The 21,323-nt window shown below is 41.9% G+C and overlaps 1 protein-coding gene across 4 annotated transcripts in view; it reads right to left on the bottom strand.

The window, feature by feature from the left end:
- Positions 1–71: 71 nt before the first annotated feature.
- mcamb (melanoma cell adhesion molecule b) overlaps positions 72–21,323 on the bottom strand; it is a 29,315-nt gene continuing 8,063 nt past the window's right edge. Inside the window, exons 2-18 of one of the 4 annotated variants that reach the window (XM_088300774.1) lie at positions 11,855–11,979; positions 11,549–11,780; positions 10,571–10,641; positions 10,405–10,492; positions 10,150–10,329; positions 9,923–10,053; positions 9,349–9,484; positions 9,153–9,265; positions 8,383–8,524; positions 7,590–7,717; positions 7,365–7,506; positions 6,666–6,740; positions 4,720–4,785; positions 3,569–3,610; positions 2,843–2,966; positions 1,940–2,051; positions 72–1,833 (exon numbers count right to left, since the gene is read on the bottom strand). In XM_088300774.1, the coding sequence (XP_088156900.1) occupies positions 1,831–1,833; positions 1,940–2,051; positions 2,843–2,966; positions 3,569–3,610; positions 4,720–4,785; positions 6,666–6,740; positions 7,365–7,506; positions 7,590–7,717; positions 8,383–8,524; positions 9,153–9,265; positions 9,349–9,484; positions 9,923–10,053; positions 10,150–10,329; positions 10,405–10,492; positions 10,571–10,641; positions 11,549–11,780; positions 11,855–11,979 (1,910 nt within the window). In that variant the 3' untranslated portion in view covers positions 72–1,830. The remainder of the gene's footprint in view (positions 1,834–1,939; positions 2,052–2,842; positions 2,967–3,568; positions 3,611–4,719; positions 4,786–6,665; positions 6,741–7,364; positions 7,507–7,589; positions 7,718–8,382; positions 8,525–9,152; positions 9,266–9,348; positions 9,485–9,922; positions 10,054–10,149; positions 10,330–10,404; positions 10,493–10,570; positions 10,642–11,548; positions 11,781–11,854; positions 11,980–21,323) is intronic. The other 3 variants (XM_088300775.1, XM_088300776.1, XM_088300777.1) reach the window with 3 other exon arrangements.

A 21,323-nucleotide genomic window follows, 5' to 3' on the forward strand; every position in this document is an offset into this window, starting at 1 on the left:
AGAAAGATCAGAATTCACCACAACTGAATTGATGCCATAAATGAATTCAAAACAATGAACAGTCACTTCAATCTTTTTTTCTTTTTATTCCCAGAAGAAAAGCGACTGCAATTTTGGAATCAGCGTTCCAATTTTAGTGAAAACCAGCATAAAAATCTAACGCAACAGAATTCTTCCCCCTAAATTGTTCCCCAGTGCAACAACTAATTGGAAAAAAAATATGACTAGTGGCAGAAATTCACAAAATAACTTCACTATTTGATCCAAAGGACTGCACAAGTATTGTGATCGAAATAACCACGACTTCAAGGATGATGTCGAAATGTCGCAAGGCACAAAACGTCATCTTCACAAATCAAATCAACCCATTTTATTGATGTGATTTTATCACGATTAAATGCATGAATGCTAACTTTCCTGCACATATATTTACTTTAGAAAAAAAAAAATCTTTCAGCCCTTGTTATCTTAATATGTATGCAATGAGTTGTTTCCCCTCCTCAGTAGTCCAGTCACGTTGTTTCACACGCAATGTGGTCGTCAATATTGGAGACACGCATACTAATTGATCAATTAACCCATTCACTACCAGCCGAGTTAAAAAAAAAAAAACAAAGGGGATTTTTTGACGTCTTTAGCCGTCAATGGCAGTAAATGATTTAATGGTCGTTTGGGATTGTGTCTTGAGTGCACAACTTGGCTAATGTGGCTACGATTCGTAATAGTTACAATATAACCACTCCGGGCTGCATTATTCTCAATAGAATACTGGAAACATGATTTTGGAACGTTGTGAGAGCGAGTCTACCAATCCATTAAAAAAAAAAAATAATTTTTGGAAAATACAAGGGCTTTCACTGAATAGAAGGTTTCGTGTGTGAGCCATGAGGAAGATTCTGCGTCACTTTGGCTTATTCCACATAAACATTTCTCTTAACACATGAATCCTATTGAATTAATACACAAGAGAGGACGACTTTATGCAGTCACCATACTAGCCTTCATCTTCACATCACAAAAAAAAAGGAAGTTTCACATTACAGAAACACAAAAGGACTGCTTAAAGAGCACAAAGGAATCAGTGCACTGAACAAAAAAAAAAGCATCACTGTGCTTCAAATCTCAACAGTAGAAAGGTTTTTTTTTTCTTTTACTTTTATATATATTGAAAGCTTTGGACGAAATCTCTTAATATTTTACTATTTGTAAAGCTTGAGCACACACATGCAGTATTCAAAATGTGAAGGAACACAAAACTAACGCAAGATGTTAATCCTATGATGCGAAATCTATAATAATTTAGAATAGTTTTGCAAAAATATATTCTTTACAATGAAAGTGTGAAATGTTCGAGGGGAGGACGCTGATTTAATTAAACGAGGGGGAAAAAAAGTTTGATTTTTTGTTGTTGTGACATATCCACAAATATTTTCAGTGTACGGACTTTTGCAGAACGGCTGTCTCTGCTCTTCATAAATCAAGTGTCAATACACTTTAAATAAGGAAATATATATACACGGATGACTTTTTATGTACACTGGATGAAGAGCTTGTTCGGGTTGCTCTGTAGTAATTGTTCGGCAATTAAAAAATAAAAAAAATAGTCCCTGCTCGACGGTGGTTCAGCAACATACAAAAAAAAAGGAGAGCCTGACAACGTCATTCAAACATCGTTGCCCTCCGACAAACGTGCAGGGATGTAATCAAGCCCAGTGTGATCATTTTGGGGTCTCAGACAGCTTTTGATTGACAGGAAAAAGAAGCTTGGAGCCATCGGCGGGTCTCGGGAGTGTTGTCAGGTCACAGCAGGTGCTTCCTCCTCAGCGTTGTTTACTCCAAAGGAGAAGCACACAATCAACGATGAAAAAAGAGGTTGAGACATGGTGAGTGATTGCAGCACGGGAAGTCTTTGGTGGGGTCGCACGGGGTGGGTGTCTACCTGGGTGCTGGGGGGTAGCTTCTCTCCGTTGACCCCGAGGAGGACGGCGTCCTCGGTGTTGTCGCTCTTCATTTCCACCACAATGTTGTCTTTGCTGGATTTCTCTTTGGTGCTGCGAGACACAAAAAGTCATTCAACAACGCCACAGTGTAGAAAATCATAAGTTGTAACATTTATAAACTGATACCACAAGCTAAATTTCACTTGAATGCATCAGGACAAATTCGATTTTTTTTTTTACTGGACAAACCCAGAAATAGGTGAGCAGTGATTGGTTGTTAACTGAGGATTTAGTTAATGTGATGACATTTTCAGCAAAATGGCGTTGCGGATTTTTCTGCTCATTTCATATTCCACAAACGCAAAATTAGTCGTCTTTAGACCAAATGGGGTCACGCAGAAACATATTCTTGTAAAGAAAAATTTGGACTTGACTTCCCCTTTAATCAGTGGCTGTATGGTGTTTAAATTCTTCAATTCAAATTCATTGTGCTGTACATTCTGGTGTGCTCGCCTTGGCCACCAGGCGGCAGTATTGTACAGAAGCAAACAAAACTGAATAGACTTCTACTACTAATGCAACTAAGTCAGTAAGATGCTGACTTATTAGTCGTTTTTCATCAAGAATATACATTTTTATCTTTCTACGTGTGTTACTCCACCGTTTATGTACCAATATTTGTTTCTTCTAAAGCTGCATCTATTAAAGTAAGCTGTTAGCATGTCGATGACATTTTCTTTGTTTGTTAGCAATGAGCTAAGAGCACGTTCCTCCAGCAAAGCATTGTGGTCGCGAAATGGATGGTCAGAAATACAAAAAAAATAAATAAATAAAACAACGATGCACACCATGGGAAAAGAAAAAAAAAAGTGTTCAGTGCAGTGATCTTAATGCGCACTTACAAATCCTGTTTGCCGGAGCGGCCACAGATCTTTCCTTTCTTGTAGAGGAAATAGAGCACGCTTCCCAAAATGGCCAGCAGCAGGATGCAGATGATGATGACTGCAATGATCACGCCGCTGCCCTCTGGTGGAGAAGATGCACAGGAACAAGGTCAGCATGGGAGGAAAAATGAGGGGTGTGGGCGAGGTCAGGTTCACGGTGGGATGAGGCCGAGCGTGGAAGGGCTGTTGCATCTCAACAGACCTTTTCACAATGATGTCACACATACTTCCAGGTGGCAAAAACTCGGATTGGGCCATTGTGAAAATGGGGTCAATGGGTTGAATGATGATTTTTAGCTGCTGCTGTTCGAATGTGTCAGTCGAAAATAATGATTTAACTTGTTTGCGATCATCCAATAGGATGCGCTGATCAACTGTATCAAAAGCAGCACTAAGATCCAATAATAAATTTTTTCATTTTCCATCTGTGCTACCCAGAAGCACCCTGGTGCTTTTGTTGTTTACAAACATTATGAAAAGGTCAGGTTTTTTTTTTCTTTTTTGTTTTTAAAGAAGAAAAAAAAGAAAACCTGACAACCTAGAGAGAAAAAAAAGGTGCAAACATTCCGAAGTGGAGGAGAGGTAAAGTGTGCCGATGCATGCTGGGAATGGTGCCGTTCATTCGTCAGGAGCGACAGAGCGCAAAGTGGACCCTTGAGCACCTGAGTGACATCATGTACAAACCTTTCCTGATTTTCTTTGGTGGGATAGCGGTCGCTGCTTGGACTGGGAAAAACCACATGAGTGCAGTAATCAGTGGGAGGCAAGAGTTAATTAAGTAACTCACACACACGCAACACACACACACACACCCCCACACACACACACACACGCCCCCCCCCCCCCCCACAAACACACACTTTTCTCAACACACCAACATAAAATGATTTGAGCGCTGAGCATCTGCGTGAAAGTGTGATGCTGGCCAGTGGCACAGCCTCCCTGCGTAATGTCATTTAAGGAACACTTAGCAAGAAACAGCAACCCGGAACACTTTTTTTCCTCTCAGGGGTCTGGAAATGTCAAGAATGCTTTAGCCCGTCTAACGAGAGGAAGCAACGGAGAGGTCCTCTAATGGTAGTCAGGCGACTCGGTGAGAGCATTTAAAGCATCCGCTGCTTCCTTGCAGTGACGCTAGAGGCATGCGAGTCTTTTGAGCGGCCTTTTTTTTTTTTTTTTTTGCATGCCGTCATGATTGCGACCCTCATACATACTTATTCAAGTTTCTCAGAACTGCGCGGCTGACTTGTTCAACCGTGCTGCCATAACAATAACAAACAGTGAAGTGTTTCCTTTTTTCCCCACCTAAAAAAAAAAAAAAAATACCTAGCTCTCCACGTACCATTAACTCATTCAATACCATTGACGGCTAAATACGTCATTTTTTTTTTTTTACTCAGCTGGTAGTGAATGAGTTAAGATGACCAACATTAAAATACAGTAGCTTAGTAGGCCAAGGTGTTCATCAAAAATTTGTTTTGATATTGAATTTATTTATAGGAAATTATTTGTTTTATTTATATTTATTTTTATGAATTAATGATTGAATGCAAACCACCGCAACCTTGTGCAATTTTAAGTTATTCTGCCCTTGAAAATAGGAAAATTAAAAACTGTACTTATGTGCATGTCAACATTCCATAAAATAAAAAAAAAAAGTGAACCTTAATTTAAAAAAAAAAAAAAAAAAAAAAGAGTTCAGTGAACTTAAAAGTTAAATACAACTGAATGTACTTAGGTCGTGTTTCTTTCACAGATTTCTAGAGGGATTCTTCCCTATTCTTGTGGCGGATATCCGCAGTGAGGCAGACAAAGCAGAGCGACTGCGGCCTTACCTGTGGAAGAGGAAAGATTGCTCGTGCTCGTGCGAGTTGTGGTAGCTGCTGCTGTGATGTACGCAACTGAAATGAGGTCAGAGGCACACAGGAGGGGGGGGGGTCACGACATGTTAACAACACACGAGGAAGAGGAGGCCACAACAATAGTGACAAACAATTAACACGTTAGCGCAGCCTAAACACAAATAACGGATGTGACACAGACCAGAGGAAGACAAAGTTGGGTGGGGGGTGAGGGGTGGAGGCCTCAAGGATCAAGCAAGTGTCGGCAAAATGTGACGTTATAAGGAGTGTAAACGGGGGAACACCATGGAGGAAGTCGAGCGACATGCTCTGGAGAGTTTGGCTTGCTGGCGATAGACAGATGACGGGACACTTTTTGTCGCGTCCGTCGGAGGGGAGGTGAAGCGACTGACTGACTGACAAACCACTGACGAAATTAACTGAATAACTGACGATTATAATTTGGTCTTGAAAAATGTCAGACTGATGGATGACAGACGGCAGCTGATGGGTGATATTAGAATTAGAATTAGAAATCCCTTTATTGTCATTGTACTCAAGTGTGCAACGAGATTAGAGGGCTCCCCTCTCCAGGGCAATACAACAATAATACAGACAAATATATAAATTAGATAAATAAATAAGAGAGTGCAATGGAATCTAGTACTGAATAGGGTATATAAAAACACATCACGATGCTGTTCTGCAAGGTAAGGGTGTTCTCGTGTGTGTGTGAAAGGCACACTACACCCTGAACTGGTCGCCAGGCAGTCACAGGGCAGACAGAGCCTTAAGTATGAATGTCAAATTGAAGTTGGATAAAGTTTGACTCATTTGTTCATTTGTTTCCCTTAATGTCCACCAACACACCTTATAACCCGGTGTGCCTTATATGTCGTCGCTGTCCTGTGAAAAACACTTGTTAAACACACCAACAACACCTTGAATATAGGAAGATAAAAATCGAATGATAGAAATAATCTTTAATCTCAAATGGATAGCATGTAAATCCCCTCCCTGAGCTGTCTCCTTATCATGTTGGAGGCGTTTATGAGTTCCCCCTTCCTTTCGGCTCGCTGTCTGTGGGAGGGGCCAACGGGTTCAGGTTGGGCTGGCTACTGATGGCGACTGAATTCTAATACCGCTCCTTAAAAACGACAAATACGAAGCATTTGGCGTCGCACCCGAGCGCATCCATCCATCTTCTGTACCGCTTCTCCTCACTAGGGTCGCGGGGGGGGGGTGGAGCCTATCCCAGCTATCTCCGGGCAGTAGGCGGGGGACACCCTGAACTAGTTGCCAGCCAATTGCAGGGCACACAGAGACGAACAACCATCCGCACTCACACTCATACCTAGGGGCAATTTAGAGTGTTCAATCGGCCTACAATGCATGTTTTTGGAATGTGGGAGGAAACCGGAGTACCCGGAGGAAACCCACACAAGCACGGGGAGAACATGCAAACTCCACACAGGATGGCTGGAGCCGGGATCGAACCCACGCCCGGTGCTGTCTCTCACTGTGAGGCCATCGTGCTAACCAGACAGCCACCGTGCCGCCCACCCTAGCGCAGTGCTTCTCAATTATTTTGTTACCCCCCCCCCATAGCAAGAAGAACACAATTTGTGGCCCCACCCACTCTCCGCCGCAACTATAAATAATAACATTCTCTTTGCAAAACAAACCAACACCGTAGAGTCATCACTCGCTGTTCACAACAGGCAAGGCGAGCGCCACTGCCAACTACTGGAGTGGATGTGCAATTCCACTTTATTGTAGTACGGCGGAAAAAAAGCATGTTCCCCAGGGTCCTAAGACCCCCCCACCCCCAGGGTGCCCCGCCCCACTATTTGAGAAGCACTGCCCTAGCGCCAGTTTCAATATGTTGTGTGGCGGATATCCGCAGTGAGGCAGACAAAGCAGAGCGACTGCGGCCTTACCTGTGGAAGAGGAAAGATTGCTCGTGCTTGTGCGAGTTGTGGTAGTGGTAGTGGCTGCTGCTGTGGTGTGTACAACTGAAATAAGGTCAGAGGCACACAAGGGGAGGTCGCGACATGTTAGCACAAAAGTGGAGGAGGACGACGACACAACAAGAGTGACGCACAGCCGACACGTTGGCGCAGCTTCAACACAAATAACGGATGTGACACAGACCAGAGGCACACGAGAGGGTCGGCGGGGGAGCTCAAGGCTCAAGCAAGTGTCCGCCAGATTTGGCGCGAACAGGAGTGTGAACGGAGGAATTTGAGCAACACGTCCTGAAGCGTTTGGCTTTATTTTGGATTCATCCCGCTGAGCAAAAAAAAAGACGCTTTCTCCTTAAGACCACTTTTGTCCGGTTTAGAGGAAATGGAAAACTGAATGTCACTTAATTTCTTGGATTTCAATGGAAATAAGACGGACGTTATGGTGTTCGATCCCAGTGGCTCTTCGACTTGGCCCCCTTGGCATCTTATCTTAATTGGAGTGGTATCATATCACTTTTGTAATCGGTCACATCGCTATCACCTGGAATCAAATCGCATCGTATTGTATATTTTCCCAACGCAGTCAATTGGAGAAGCAACTTATCGTGAACGTAAGACATCATGAGATGCTCAATCCTCGCATATTTACACCAAACCCAAGCGGGAACTCACTTGCTTTGATGTTAAAGGCCAGCGCGTCGGCGCCGTACTCGTTGGAGGCGTTACAGAAGGCGGTGAGGTCGGATGTGACCTCCACGCTCACCACGCTGTGGACGGCGTCCTCCGTCTCGGTTTGGGATTTGGTCTCCAGGATCTGGTGGGAGACAGCAATCAATCGAGCAGTTGCATTATGTCTTGCACTATCTCATACGCGGGATACAAACACGTCAGTGGTACCTTTCCGTCAGGGGTGGTCCAAATAACGCTGGGAGCTGGAAAGCCTCGCACATGGCAGCTCAGGTCCACCGTGTTGGCCACACTCTCCTCCATGTCTGTGTGTTCTGGTTTCACAATCTCCGGTGCGCCTGAAGTTTGCCAAATTATTTTAAGAGTAATCTACGCACACAAAAGTATTCCAACACGTTCTGGCATGTGTTTAGCGACACGGAACATGTGGGAAGTCAAAAACGCGACTGCAATACATTAAATAACAACAACAACATATTGAATATTTCATATTTAATAATGCAAACATGATAATGTAACCAAATTATTCAATAAAATTAGCTAAGGTCTCGATGTTCTTCAAAAATGTGAGGCTTTGTTTTTTTGTGCAAATTTACTATTATTAAGATTATTATTATTATATTATTAGTAGTAGTATTATTACGCTACTTTAAACATTTGGACACTGCGCTTAAATACTGGATTAAAAAAATGTAATTAAAATGTATTGCAAATTAGAAATAAAAACGTTACCACGATAACATTTAAAAAGTACATGCTTCATTTAAATGCAATCTGGATGAGGTCTAGATAAGATCCAGATTCTGACAGAGGACAATTTGTTCAAACTGGATTCAAATAATATATTGACCAAAGCTGTTCTGCATGTATCGACGTGTTTAATAATGAACGATGACGAATTTAATGTTTTGACATTTTTCTACTCAAAATCTCGATTGCAGTAATACTAAAAATAAATTGTAGACAAGTGAACTTCCTTGATGGAGGCAATAAGCAGACCGACCTTTTACACGGACTCGAAGGCTCTCCATTTTCTCCATGCCGTCAATTTCAGGGACAGTCGCCACACATATGTACGTCCCTGCTGTGTCAAAGGTGGCATCCTTCACACTTAAAGTGTGGCCCACCGCCACCTCTCGTCCATCCTAAACGCATGGATGGTCAACTTAATAATTAATCATCATGGACAATGAAACACTATTGGGTTAATATTATTAAGTAACCAAAAATATAACGATTCATGTTCTTTATAAAAATGCACAATAATAGCATATTGCCATTTTTTTGCTTCAGTTCAATGGACATTCTACTGCTCCTCCTGGTGTGCCCGCCTTGGCCACCATGGGGCAGCATAATGCAAAAATAAGGGGACGGTCACGGCTCCTCAATATACTGCAGTAACATTAGTCATTTTTCCCAGAGGATAAATAACATGAGTAGTTATATATTATCGGTCTACATGTGTTGCGGCACCGTTTGTGTTCATAATAGCTGTTTCTTGGAGGGTAATATCAAACCAATGCTATCTGTTAGCCCATCTATGGTATTTTGCTTTGTTAGTTAGGATTCAGCGATGCACAATAGTTTTTGATTCATTTTTTCAATTGCATGCGTCTAAAAATGAATTAATTTATTTTATAATTCTTGATGAAAAAAATTATTCAAAGTTTCAACCCTTCATTATTTTTGCCCAAAAAATTGGACTATTGTCAGTGAGATCAACCTCAGCCCCCATCCGAAACCTTTGAAGGGATATGATAATGCGTGCGAGACCTTGAACCAGGCTGTGTGCGTCTGAAGAGAAGATAAGGCGTTGCAGGTGGCTGTCAGCTCCTCGCCTTGAGCGATCTCCACGTCGGCGGGCAGCACCACGGCAGGGTCGAGGTCTGCCGGCACAGGGGGCGAACGTTCAAGTGTCGGTAGCGTTGGTCGAGTAAACTTTTTAGAGACTACTATTTGGGCGACGTACAGTTCACAAACACAGTTGTATTCCCTGAGAGTTCCTCGTAGGTTTCCATGTCCATTGAGATGCACTCATAATGGCCGCTGTCGAGACGGGTCACATTTTCCAGCACCAGCATGTTGGATTCCAGCGAGTGTTCATTCTATAAAAAGCAAATGGAAAGAATGGAAATGAGTGTGCTTCCTGTATCGGCAGGACAATTCAAGTGAGTAGTTTACAGCAGTGCCTTGAGATACAATAAACCTCCATTGCGGGTTCCATGTTTGTGGTCCCGCTAGTTCATGGATTTTTTTGAGTTCTTCTCTGTGCTTCTCAGTACAACAGTAATAGTGGTCGTTCTTTGCAGAAGATAAAGAATATATGATGAACGGTCAATCCGTTGCTTAATAACACTTTTCTCTTTGTTTTATGTTGAGTTTGACATTAAACTTCATCTGAGAGTGCAAGTAAACAGCCTCAAGTGAGTTGAGTCATCTGCCCCCATCTCAAGTCAAAGGAAGTCCGATCGACGTCTGGCATCACAAAAGGTTGGATCACGTTTCTCAAAGCTCTTCTGTATGTAAGTAAAAGTCTTGCTTACGTCTCCGTGCCTGATGACGTAGACTGAGAATGGGGTGTTACCGTTGCCATGGCAATGAAACGTAATCGAATCCCCCTCTTTAATTTTGCCTTTGGGTGACTCCACCCACACGTGGACAGCAGTAGACGGGTCTGAAACACAACGCGGGGACGGGTTCAGGCAGACTTAAACTTCCTTGGAGACCAGATGGCTCATGTTCGTGCTTTGGGCTGGAGCGTGAGGCTCACAGTAGACGGTGACGTTGATGGCGTTGGTCTCAGTCATTCTGGTTCCTCCGGGAACGAGGTAGGTGACCTCGCAGTAGAACTCAGCGTCTTTGTCCTCCTTCATCACCTTGAGGCTCAGCTCGCTCCTGACGGAAAAAAGACCGCTGGACTCTATGGTGGTGCTGGGCACGACCTTCACCGCTGTGACACACAGAGAACGTCAAGTGGTGTAACTGAGCGCAGATTCACATTAATCAAGTTCATCACTTGTCTCACCGTCGCTAACTCCTCGTAACGGCGTGTTGTTTCGATACCATGTGATGTTCGGCTTGGGGAAACCGTTTTTGACCTCGCATGAGCCAATCTGGAAAGAGAGCAATTATGAGGTAGTTTCTGATGATGATGATGTCATCATTTAATGCAGGAACGGCAGTTTACGTACTTTGGACAGCGCGTCTTCTTTGACAGAGACGCCCGTCTGAACGCCCTCAATGGTTGGGAAGTCTGGTCTTTCTGTGCAAAATAGCAACTCAGTCAAGACCTGAATAAGTGGACTTGCCACCACTTGGAAGATAACGTCAATTCATCGTACGACACGCCAGAGCAAATAGAACAATTTGATCCATTGATCAAATTCAAATCGATTATTTTTTTTTTTATATATACACACACACACACACACACACACGTTTCTTTTATTTATTCTAGATATGTTCAGTGCTGAGGAAGTACAGTCCACGTTTACCTATGATTGTTTCAAGAAACATGAACAGTTGAACTGATAAAGCCACTGATTCGTTTGCATTATTGTTGTAATCTGATTGTGTGGTGGAATTTTACGAAATGATCACAGCAAACACTTGAAAGACTGTAAATGGAAAAACTGTTTTTTTAAGTTAGCAATTTTACTTTACGCATCAATTCGACATCGGCCGTTGTGGCCAATTGTCGCGTCGGCCTTGTCCGACCGGAAAATGACTGAAAAACACACCACAAAAGCCGACGGAGGCGCCAACTGCTCCGGACCTTCTGCGCACCGTGAGAGGTAGTACCCCTCCTTGTCATCAGGGGGCGATAGTCAATGCGTCACCTTTGACGGGGATGTCGAATAAAGGCGGTCTTTAGTTAATGAGAGCGATGAATTCGGCTTTGCGCTCTTCAGTCCAGACGTCTGACGTCGGATTGTTGTGTAGCGGCCTTAAGACCAACAAAATTACGGCAAATAAATCTGATTTATTGCTTGTGTTTCTTAAAAAAATGTACATGGGAAGAGCACTTTTGAAAAGAATGATTGCAAATTACAATCACAATACTGAGGAAAAATAAAAAAAACACACAATTGGATTATTTTTCAAAATCATTCAGCCCAAAGAAGAAGAAGACGCCGGCTTTCCCGAAGAGGCGGCGCCTTGTGGCTTACCGAACACCAAAAGTTTGGTGCGTCCCTCGGAGAGGCCATCGGTCAGACTCTTAATGAGACAGATGAACTCCCGCTGGTCTTGGAGCTGCACGTCCTTGATGGTCAATACCACCTCTCCGGCGCCCGCCGTGACGTTGACCATGATGCGATCTGTAAACGCCGTGCCTCGGTCCACCACCTTCATTGTGGCGTCCTGATAGTAGATCCTCTGCCTCTCTCCCGTTCTCAACACCTGGAGATGGCAATTAGTGCCATATTATGGCACAATATTTTGGGGGACTTGACGTGTGAGGTCAGGAAACTCACATTGAACCATTGGATGGTCAAAGCTCCGATGCCGTCGTCTGAGGTGAACATGCAGGTGATCTGAGCGCTCCCTCCTTTGAAAACCTCCACCCGGTCCTCCATGTACACATCCACCATCGCCCATGCTGACAGAAAAAAAGGAGAAGCTATTAAATTTGCAGATTTACAAGAAAGTGGTTGAATGTGAGCAGTCACAGCAAGAATATACGAAAATTTGAGATTCAGTGGCGCTTTCACTTAAGACAAAGATATCCAAACTATGGTCTAGGGCCATTTAACTTGTTCAATACCATTGACGGTTAAATACGTCAAAGATCCATTTTTTTAACTCGGCTGGTAGTGAATGAAAAGTTTTAACATCCTTTTTTTTTAAGGATAATACTATAATAGTTACAGATAAACTTTAACTTAGTAAGGTGCCGTCATGACAGTAGTTTTTCCACTGAGGCTAAGGAGCATATGCACGTGAAAGTTCTTGTAGTGTCTGTCTACTTGTGTTGCTTCACCGTTTGTGTTCAAATATCTGTTGCTTAAAAGCTTTTAACACTGTGACACTGATGCTCTTTGTTCACTTGTCTGCAGTGAGGGGTAAATGAAGCTTCAAATCTGCTTTATGAACCAGTTGTGGTATTTTTGGGCTCCTGGAGAGGGCACTCTCTAATCTACATTGGCCTGAAAGCACACTGACTTGCCATTTTTTAAACCCTTTATTTAAACCAACAGCGCCATCTAGAGGACTCAAAAATAATGTTTCATGAAGCAAATTTGAAGCTTCATTTTCCCCATCACTACCTGTCTATAGTAGTTTGCTTTCCTTGCTCCCAGACAACTTCTTATCTCAAATTTTTGCTCTCAAGTCAAAGCAACGGAATTGGCTCGTGTTTTGAAAAACACAGTCAGGTTACTCGTATTACCCCCCCCCCCCGCCCCCATCCTTCTTCCTACAGTTACTAAATCCTACTGCAGTTACAACCTTAAAGAATTTCCAGTCCCGATGCTAATCGCGAAATTGTTAGTTCTGGGCGACATGCGGTGAAACAGTTGCGCATCGCCAAGTCAACGTAAATACAAAGAAGAGACGCGATGACGAGAATGACACGCCCACCCGTGTCCGCATGAATGTGCTGCATTCCACTATGTCACCCAATGGCAGGAAGAAAGGCTCGTTTTACAAGCAGCACAGTGCCCCCTCTGTTCCCACCATGATTGACTCTGAGGGACAACTGGTTTTGGTTTTCCCCTTCTGAGCTCTCCTGTTGTGACGCATCCTTCAAATGTCATTTTCGAACTCGGTGTATGAGAAGACTTCACTATAATGTGTGATCAACGGAAACAGGACTTTATGTTGAGCTTCATGGTATTGTAGTTGGTAAAAGGCTGGGCTGGAATTCATGTTGGCATTGTGAAGCATTGCGTGTAGAATTTTATGGGCAATTAATTTATTCCATTGTGGAATGTCGCTGTAACATAAAAATGTGGAAAAATATCATGGTGTATTTTGCCATTCAAACTGCTGAATGTTGGACAGTATAACGCAAAATATATTGTAACGGAAAGAATTACGATGAAAAAGTCATAATATTATTTTTGGTAAATAAAACTAAGTTAAAAATAATTTAATTGGTAAAATTATGGATATTTTTTTCCTGTTGTTGAATCATCACAAATATTTCATATTAAAAATCTGTATTTTATTACTAAAGGCTTGAAATTATGATATTTGCATTGGACTATTGCAATATTTTAAAAAAATACAAAAGAGAGCTTGATTATCATAAATGTTGGGACATTATTATGAGACATTTTCCCTTCATGATTTTTAGGACAATTACATAAACTTTGTGATTTGTTTTTCTTGTAATGTGAAAGGTATTTTGAAATTACAAAAAAATCTCAAAATATTACACCTTTATGCTCATAATTTTAAAACATTATTTATAACGTTAACTATTACAAATTCTTGTCTATTACATAACTATTTCTTCTTGTAATATTGTTTTTTTTTGTTTTTTTAGGAAAAAAAAAAATATATTTTTATTTTTATCATCGTCTTTTTGTTTCCTGACCCGTTATTCTTGAAACATGTTATGGCAATTACCATGTAAAATACAACTTTAGGCTTGTAAAATGTGTTTTTTTTCCACCCTCATAATTTTAGGATATTATTCTTTTAACAAACATTCTTTTTTTTAATTCTTCGAAGAATATATAATTACGTACTATTATTCTTATAATATAAGAAGTCATTTCTCATAATTTTGCAACTTTTTTCTTGATTAGTTTTTCACAATATAAATAACACAAAATTTATAATTCTGTTGGTCTTTGAAGTTACGTAATGTATCACAAAATCCTGACGTCTCACTGGCATAGGAATTCGATTCATTTCTAATCGTGAGTGAGAAATTGTGGGGGGTTTTTTGTTACGCATACCCTCATAAATGAAGGGTTGGCCCATCATTTGTTGTCATCTTAAAATGTTTGCAGTTGAAGGTCATAAATACCGAATATTCATTCAGTGTACGACATCGCTTCATGTCATTGATCAAGTCTTGCGTTGACCTTTATCTCAAGGGATTCCTTCCTCTTTTGGAATCGGCCTCCGGGTGACCCTGAACGTAATAAAACGCTCACATGCTCCCACTTGGTCTCGTGTTTACATGTGAGACCCAGGCAGCCTCCCGTGTGTTTGCTAACTTCTAGCTGTGAGTTTGGAGCGAGGTTTTGCTCCAAAGATACGTCTGTCTGCAAAGCAACGAGAGGGACGCAGACCTCCGTCAAGTTCAAACAGGCTCGATAACCTGGTTTCATGATTTTGTGCTCATAGCTACTGAAAAAGTATCACGGTCACAACAAATAAAGAATCGCCCGAGCCCACGTTTACTCATGCAATGTTTATTTATTTAATGCCTCATCTGGTTATAGAGCGACTTAAACATTGAACACAACCCCAGCCCACCCTTCTCCGTTATTGACCGCCCCACCTGCCTGTCGCTCTGTTGTGCGTTGCCATTCAAGGCCTAATGGAGCTGGACGGGTACGAGATCCAATTAGAATCTCTTAGGTAGACATTTCCGACCCATTAACAATGGAAGGACAATGCTGACTCACAGCAACATTCTGCCCCACTTCCTCCACCTGATACAGCTCAAAACTGAAGGCCTATTCACGGGAGACTTGTGTTAAATGTCACTTTTGCTTTTTGTGCACTGCATCGAGTGAGGAGAAGCTGTCAATACGCCAGGCTGCAAATCGATTGCATTCAATAAGGAGAGAGCAGAGTCCTAAGTCAGTATGGCAGAAAAACATTACGCTTCCACTTGAGTAGATGTTCCGTTTCTTGCCAGAAAAGTAATTTGCACACATTTTAGATCCAAAGACGGCAATTTTATTTGCCAAATCTGGGATTGACCCACATGGAAAAAAAATGCTATTTTGGAAAAGACTTGAGGCCGGCCACAAATAGAGGAGCGACTGATTTTTTTCTTCATGTGATGTCGTTACCAGATAAGACAATACAATACATCTTTAATTATAGAGTGCTTTCGCAGCAGGAAACAAAATAGTTAAATTTCTTTCTTCTAATGTTACTCCTTCCTCACCTTTGTATTTCTCAAAAATCTGGATGCTGCCTGTTACAATTCTGTCTTGGAACTACGACGGACATCTAGCTTTGGAGAGCAGGCTCGCGATCGTCGATGCACCCTGCCGGGAAAATTGCCGCCGAATGGTGAACTGAACCAATTGGTTATTTTTGGCAACCTTTATAATGACAATGCAAATGAAATATAGTTGGAAGCATACATTTAGAATAGAAGAACCCTTTGTAAATGCCCGATAAGTTGCATTTGATATGGAGCAATGTTGTGGTTTGTTTGCGCGTGTAGATGGGAAGTTGTGGTCCTGTAGTGCCACCTTGTGGCGTTTCCGTGTTCGTTTGAAGCCCGTGATTTCTTCTCTCTTTTTTGTTATTCAACTTCCGGGTTGCGGTAAAAAGGCCGTCTATAAACACACAGTATGTATAGAGCGTTCATTTGTTTGATTGTATTGGGAAAATAATTGACATTGTGATATTTATTTTGTTATTTTGCATTGTTGGTAGCTCAGAATCTCTAAGCTAAGCTAAGGCAAGCTAGCTGACTGCTTGAACTGTTACCTAGCGCCCATGGAGAGCAGAATGAGGTATGGTTGTGTATTTGTAATTTGATTCATTTGTATTTCTTCATTCTTTTGTATTGTGTTGATATGAGTGTTGTGTACACATGATTGATATGTGAATTATTTTTTAAAATACTATTATTATTCATGTTTTTGTGTTCTGTAGTTTTCACAAAAAATAGTTTGGATAAAAGATAATTAAGATAATAATTTATTATTTATCTTATTCGACATTTGTTGACCCTCTCTCGACGTGAAGTTCTACTCTCCGAAGTGCAGAATGGTTTGTCGAGTTTGTGCATTTCTATGCTTTAGATATACAGTACGTTATTTCAGGCTGAGTTCTGACAGCTCAAACTCCATGAGATGAGTTGAGCTTTGGCACGTGCTTATTCAAAGATTTCAATCTTTTTGGAGTTGCCTTTGGCTGCTCGCTCTAAAACAACGATGGTCGCCACAGACAGACCTGAACATTCGCTGGCATTCCAACACAGACTTTACTATGAGTTATGTGCTATAACTCTTTGACGTCTTTCCCGCTCCACACATATCCAGCACTGAAAACATATATTTTGCACTGTAATGGTTTTTTTTTTATCATGGAGAAAATATTCAAGAGGAGAAAGAGCACGCACACGTGGCATAAAGTGCAGATGACAAGAATTCCTTTTAAGTCTGAATCATGTTAGCGTGCAGATGCAGGACGTGGGCACAGAGGGTCCATCTGAGAGAGGGGGCATCCACACACATTTTTCAACTACTATTTTTCCTAAGCTTGTAACAGATTTTTACTTGAATAATATCTTGGAATGAGTGTAAAATCGTCAACTATGAAGTATATTTTAATTCAAAGACTGTTCCAATAGCTTTCTTTGATCCTTGAGTAGGATCTAACCAACATTTTTCTTTTCTTTTTTTGTCCGAACTTATTCAGTAGATTTATTTCTGCCCGCAAGCAACACACTTGCTTTGCAAGGCCCGGTGGTAACTCGAGAACGGTGTTCAGTTCTGAGATCATGGGCTAAAGGTTTTTTTTTTTTTTTTAATTATTATTTATTATTTATGTTTTATGTATTTTGCCAGCAGCCCCATCACCATGTATTTGATTTCATGGTGTGTTAATACAAGCTGTTCTTTCAACCACGGTGTTTAATGAAAGATGCTTCTTTCTATTAATATTTACATGCCTGTGCCGCGTTTACCCCAAACTAAAACATCAAATGTGACGTGAGAGTCTGTTGTGATAAACTTGGAAGGTGATCGCACCGTTGTTGATTACGTTGGACGACGCACAAGGGAGTCCAATTATCTTCCAAATAACCACAAGATCTTATTCCAATCCACCATGCGCGTCACTTGGCACCAGGCACGGGGCTCTGCGACATGTTTCCAGTCCTGTCACATCTAAGAATAACAATGCCCTATCAAGCTTGTTTGCTTACATGATCCTCCAGCATGACAGCACGTTGACCCAACTCGCGCTAGGAATAGAAGCTCTCACATCAGGACGTGAGACAGAGAAAAGGCAAGCATGCGAAATCAATGTATACCAAAGGAAAGAAAATCCCTAGAATGTGGATGTTAACAGAAGAAGATGGGGGGAAAAAGAAGCTGATGTGTGAACAAGGAAAAAGTTGACTTTATGAACCTTTATTTCAGGGATCTGTCAGTGGCGCACTTGCAGTATCTGGAGGAGAGGCGGAAATGTCGAGAGGTCTGCGTGCCAAACTTCAAATAGAATTCCCCTACCGAAGTCACAAGTCTTACCACAAGTCTTACCAGAAAATAGAAACTCTTATAGTTGCAAAAAAGGCCAAAGCAATGACCAAGCATCGTCTTGAAACACTTTAACACACATTTGTATAATATAAGACAGACATATTTTACAAAATGTATTACATTGTATCAATCCATTTGTGTTTACAATAGTATTTTAACTTAATTCATCATCTCCCAATATGCAGCAATTACCATGGCCAAAGAGGTACATTATAAAATGAATGGACGGCCGTAACTTTCTGTAGGCATAAAAAGCAGGATGACGTAGGTATTAATATTTAATCATTCTCAGCATAATCGTATCTGATCTCGAGATGCCGTTGGACTACTTCCTGTTTTCACTAATCTTTTTTCAAATTTACACCGGGTAAAATATTTATGTCCCGCCATCCCTGTGGCCAACAATGGAATTGCACCCAAAATTAAAATCTTGTTTTAACTGTACAAGAATAGAAAAATAAATTAAAAATAAGGGAAAATGTGGAACCGCTAACATGTAACCCGCAACTGAGCAGTGTTTACGGCGTAATAAAAAATTAATCTGTATATTTATCATATTTTTAAACTAGCCAATAATCTAACCTTCTCTGACTTTATGGAACAATGCTCAAATTCAGACAGATTGAAGGTATATAATGGCAAGTTTCACCATGAAGTCAAATTATTAATGCTGAAGATTTTAAGGCAATTAAAGCAAATGAAATCTGAACAACCTTCCATCATTTTTATTGGTGACACAACTTGACAACAACAGACAACCGTGTCATGCCCACCCCTACCCCCACTCCATCCCACGAAGATCTAGTGCCACAACAGTAGCTTCCAATTAGTTTCGCTTCTCCTCCCCACTTGGCGTAATGGCTCACAAGAATGTTATGGGAAAGTCTTGAAATCATAGACACTAACGGCCTTGTCACACATTCATCAATCACATTAAAGCTTTGTGACGCACCCCGGGGCATTTAAAACACACTCCAAAACCCACCCACTGCTCCTTATTATCGCTCAAATATTCTGTAATGTAATAAATATACATGATTTTGCCGAGCTCGTATTGTCTACTGGACACAAAAGTCTTAGTTTGAGAGTGTAAGCCTCCGTTTCCAGGACAATTCTGCGCACGTAAAAAACAGCACTTTTTTTTGTGGTTTTCAAAAGTTTAATTTACGAACAGAGTGTTGTCAAAATGATCCATTGCTCACGAAGTTCAGACAAAGAAATGCGGTAATATGCATGCCAGGCTGGAAAAGTTGCCAATTTCACTTCTGGAAGAAATACGACACATATGCGCATCAACTGTTTGGACGCCATTGATGCATACGCCATGTTCATTTTTGATATAACAAAAAAATGGCAGTGTTGCCATTTTCCCCAACTTCTGAATGTTTTCATTTTCACGCTCGAAAATGTTGTCATTGACGGTAAACAGTTGAAACTGTCACTCAGTCAGTGGCATCTGTGGCGTACACATCAGCCGCTTGTGGTTTGGAGTGAGGATGGAGGGGCTTCCAGAAAATCCCCTTGACAACCACGCTTGTTGTTGTTTGTGTTTGGACTCAGCCACTCCATTGAAGATGAGAAGACTTACTATCTTTGCCTGTCATCATATTCACAAATAGCATCTGGTAACTGGACTCTGATGGAGGACATTGATGGGATTCACTCAGCTCTATTTGCGGGACTACTGTATGATTTCATTTTAGAAGATGTTCCCAGGTGTCTTGATAACTGCTGTATGCAAATGAGCCACTGCTCAACCCGTTTTCAAAATCGTAGTCCCCGCCTCCCAAAGGCGTATTTATACGTCTTAGCCTTTTTTTTTGTTTGCGTCATAGCTCCATGTTTTTATATCTTAAGAACACTATTCTGGAGGTCTTCCAAAATCAGTCAATTTTGATTGAGGTGTTTCCTCTCGTGAAAATGGCTGGGATTAAATGAGTTTAGGGCAAAGTGCGAACTGCGAGATTCTGTCATGGATCTGAAACCAGCATGTAGAAAGCGGCAAGGATTTGCATTCGGACCATTTATATTGCAGTGGTTCAAATAGCTGATGTCCGTGCAGCTGGCGTGGGAGTAAGTCCAAGTTTTTGACTTACTGCCGTTCCGTGTGGGGTGGGGTCCGCCGGGAGAGGCTCCAACTTCCACGTGAAGAATTATAGCAGTATAGAAAACAATGGATGGGCTCACGTAGTTTGAAATGTTCATACCACTACATAAAAATGTATTCTCAATATGGTGTCCCAAATCCAGGCATAAAAACCGTAAATGAGACGTGACTAACAAGTAGGACGTACAGGCAGTCTGGCGTTCGGGTGACATTTATTTCCTCTTGTATGGTCACAAAGTGATGGACAAAAGCAGATGCAGCACGAGCAAACAGACCGACACTGTGAACTTCACATTCTCATGATTCCTCAGCAAAAATGGAATCAGATCGTTGCGCCAAACTGACAGAAACTCGCCGAGATCCCCAGGACTCTTAACGCCGAATACCGTCGGTATAGAGTCAACGCGCCAACAGGAGAACACATTTCCTAAAGGCGGAGGGGAGCGAGGATTCAAAGAATGTAAATAAAGTGCTGACGATCTGAGCGGACCACACACCAGCAGAGAAAGGAAGGAGGGAAGCGCGTTCCTCCTCGGGTTTCTGCCGGGGATCCGACTCCATATTGGGTTTCAACAAACCATCTGCTGTAGAGCTCAGCTCGTGCTGATGCTGGCGCTCTTCTCAGCCTGCCAGACTCCAGTCGATCTTCCCGGAGACGGGTCGGGCACGGGTGGCGACAACTGGTTACAACACGAGGGCAATTTTGTGTTGACATCACACTGAATTTGGGCTTTCGCGAGTACAACTTCAAGAGATGAGGATTCAGTGCCAGCAACGGAACAGGACAGAGGACGGCGGATGAGATGTTTTTTAAAAAGGACAGAAGTGGGTTTTCGTCAGTCCCTCTAATCATCCCTAACCGGGTCAAGTACCAACGGACGTCCATTTCATGGATGACTGGCAGAAACACGCCCAGACTGTTTTACGTGTGTAATCCGCCAATGCACTACTTCCGACCGAATTTAAAATATCACGACGACCGTGTTCGTATTTGAGAGGAAGTGACCAAACAAGAGGAGGAGCATTCGTCCTGCGTGAAAAAACATTTACACATCGCTCGTCAGTCTGGTGACGGATGGTGCTTGTGTTGGCAGCTAGATGGGACTTTTTTTTATATATATATATATCTCTAGCTCATTAGTTGGTGTGATCTGGAGGCTATCCTAGCCGATTGTGGATGAGCGGTATAGTCCGCCCTGTAATGCTCACCAACCAATCACAGGGCCGCATTGTCACTTTAGCACGCTTGCTACCTGGCAGCTAAAACCAACTACCCATGACCTCCAAGTTTCACTCTTTTTCACTGTGCCCACACACACACACACACACAAATGTAAGCGCGTTGACTTTTGACACCAAACACGCTATTCCCACGTCCGGCTCCATGAGTCTCTTAACTTAAAAAAAAAAAAAAGAAGAAGAAAA

The sequence above is a fragment of the Idiotropiscis lumnitzeri genome, chromosome 7, assembly GCF_059441095.1.
Source record: "Idiotropiscis lumnitzeri isolate Australia: NSW breed Sydney's pygmy pipehorse chromosome 7, RoL_Ilum_1.0, whole genome shotgun sequence".
Lineage (NCBI taxonomy): Eukaryota > Metazoa > Chordata > Actinopteri > Syngnathiformes > Syngnathidae > Idiotropiscis > Idiotropiscis lumnitzeri.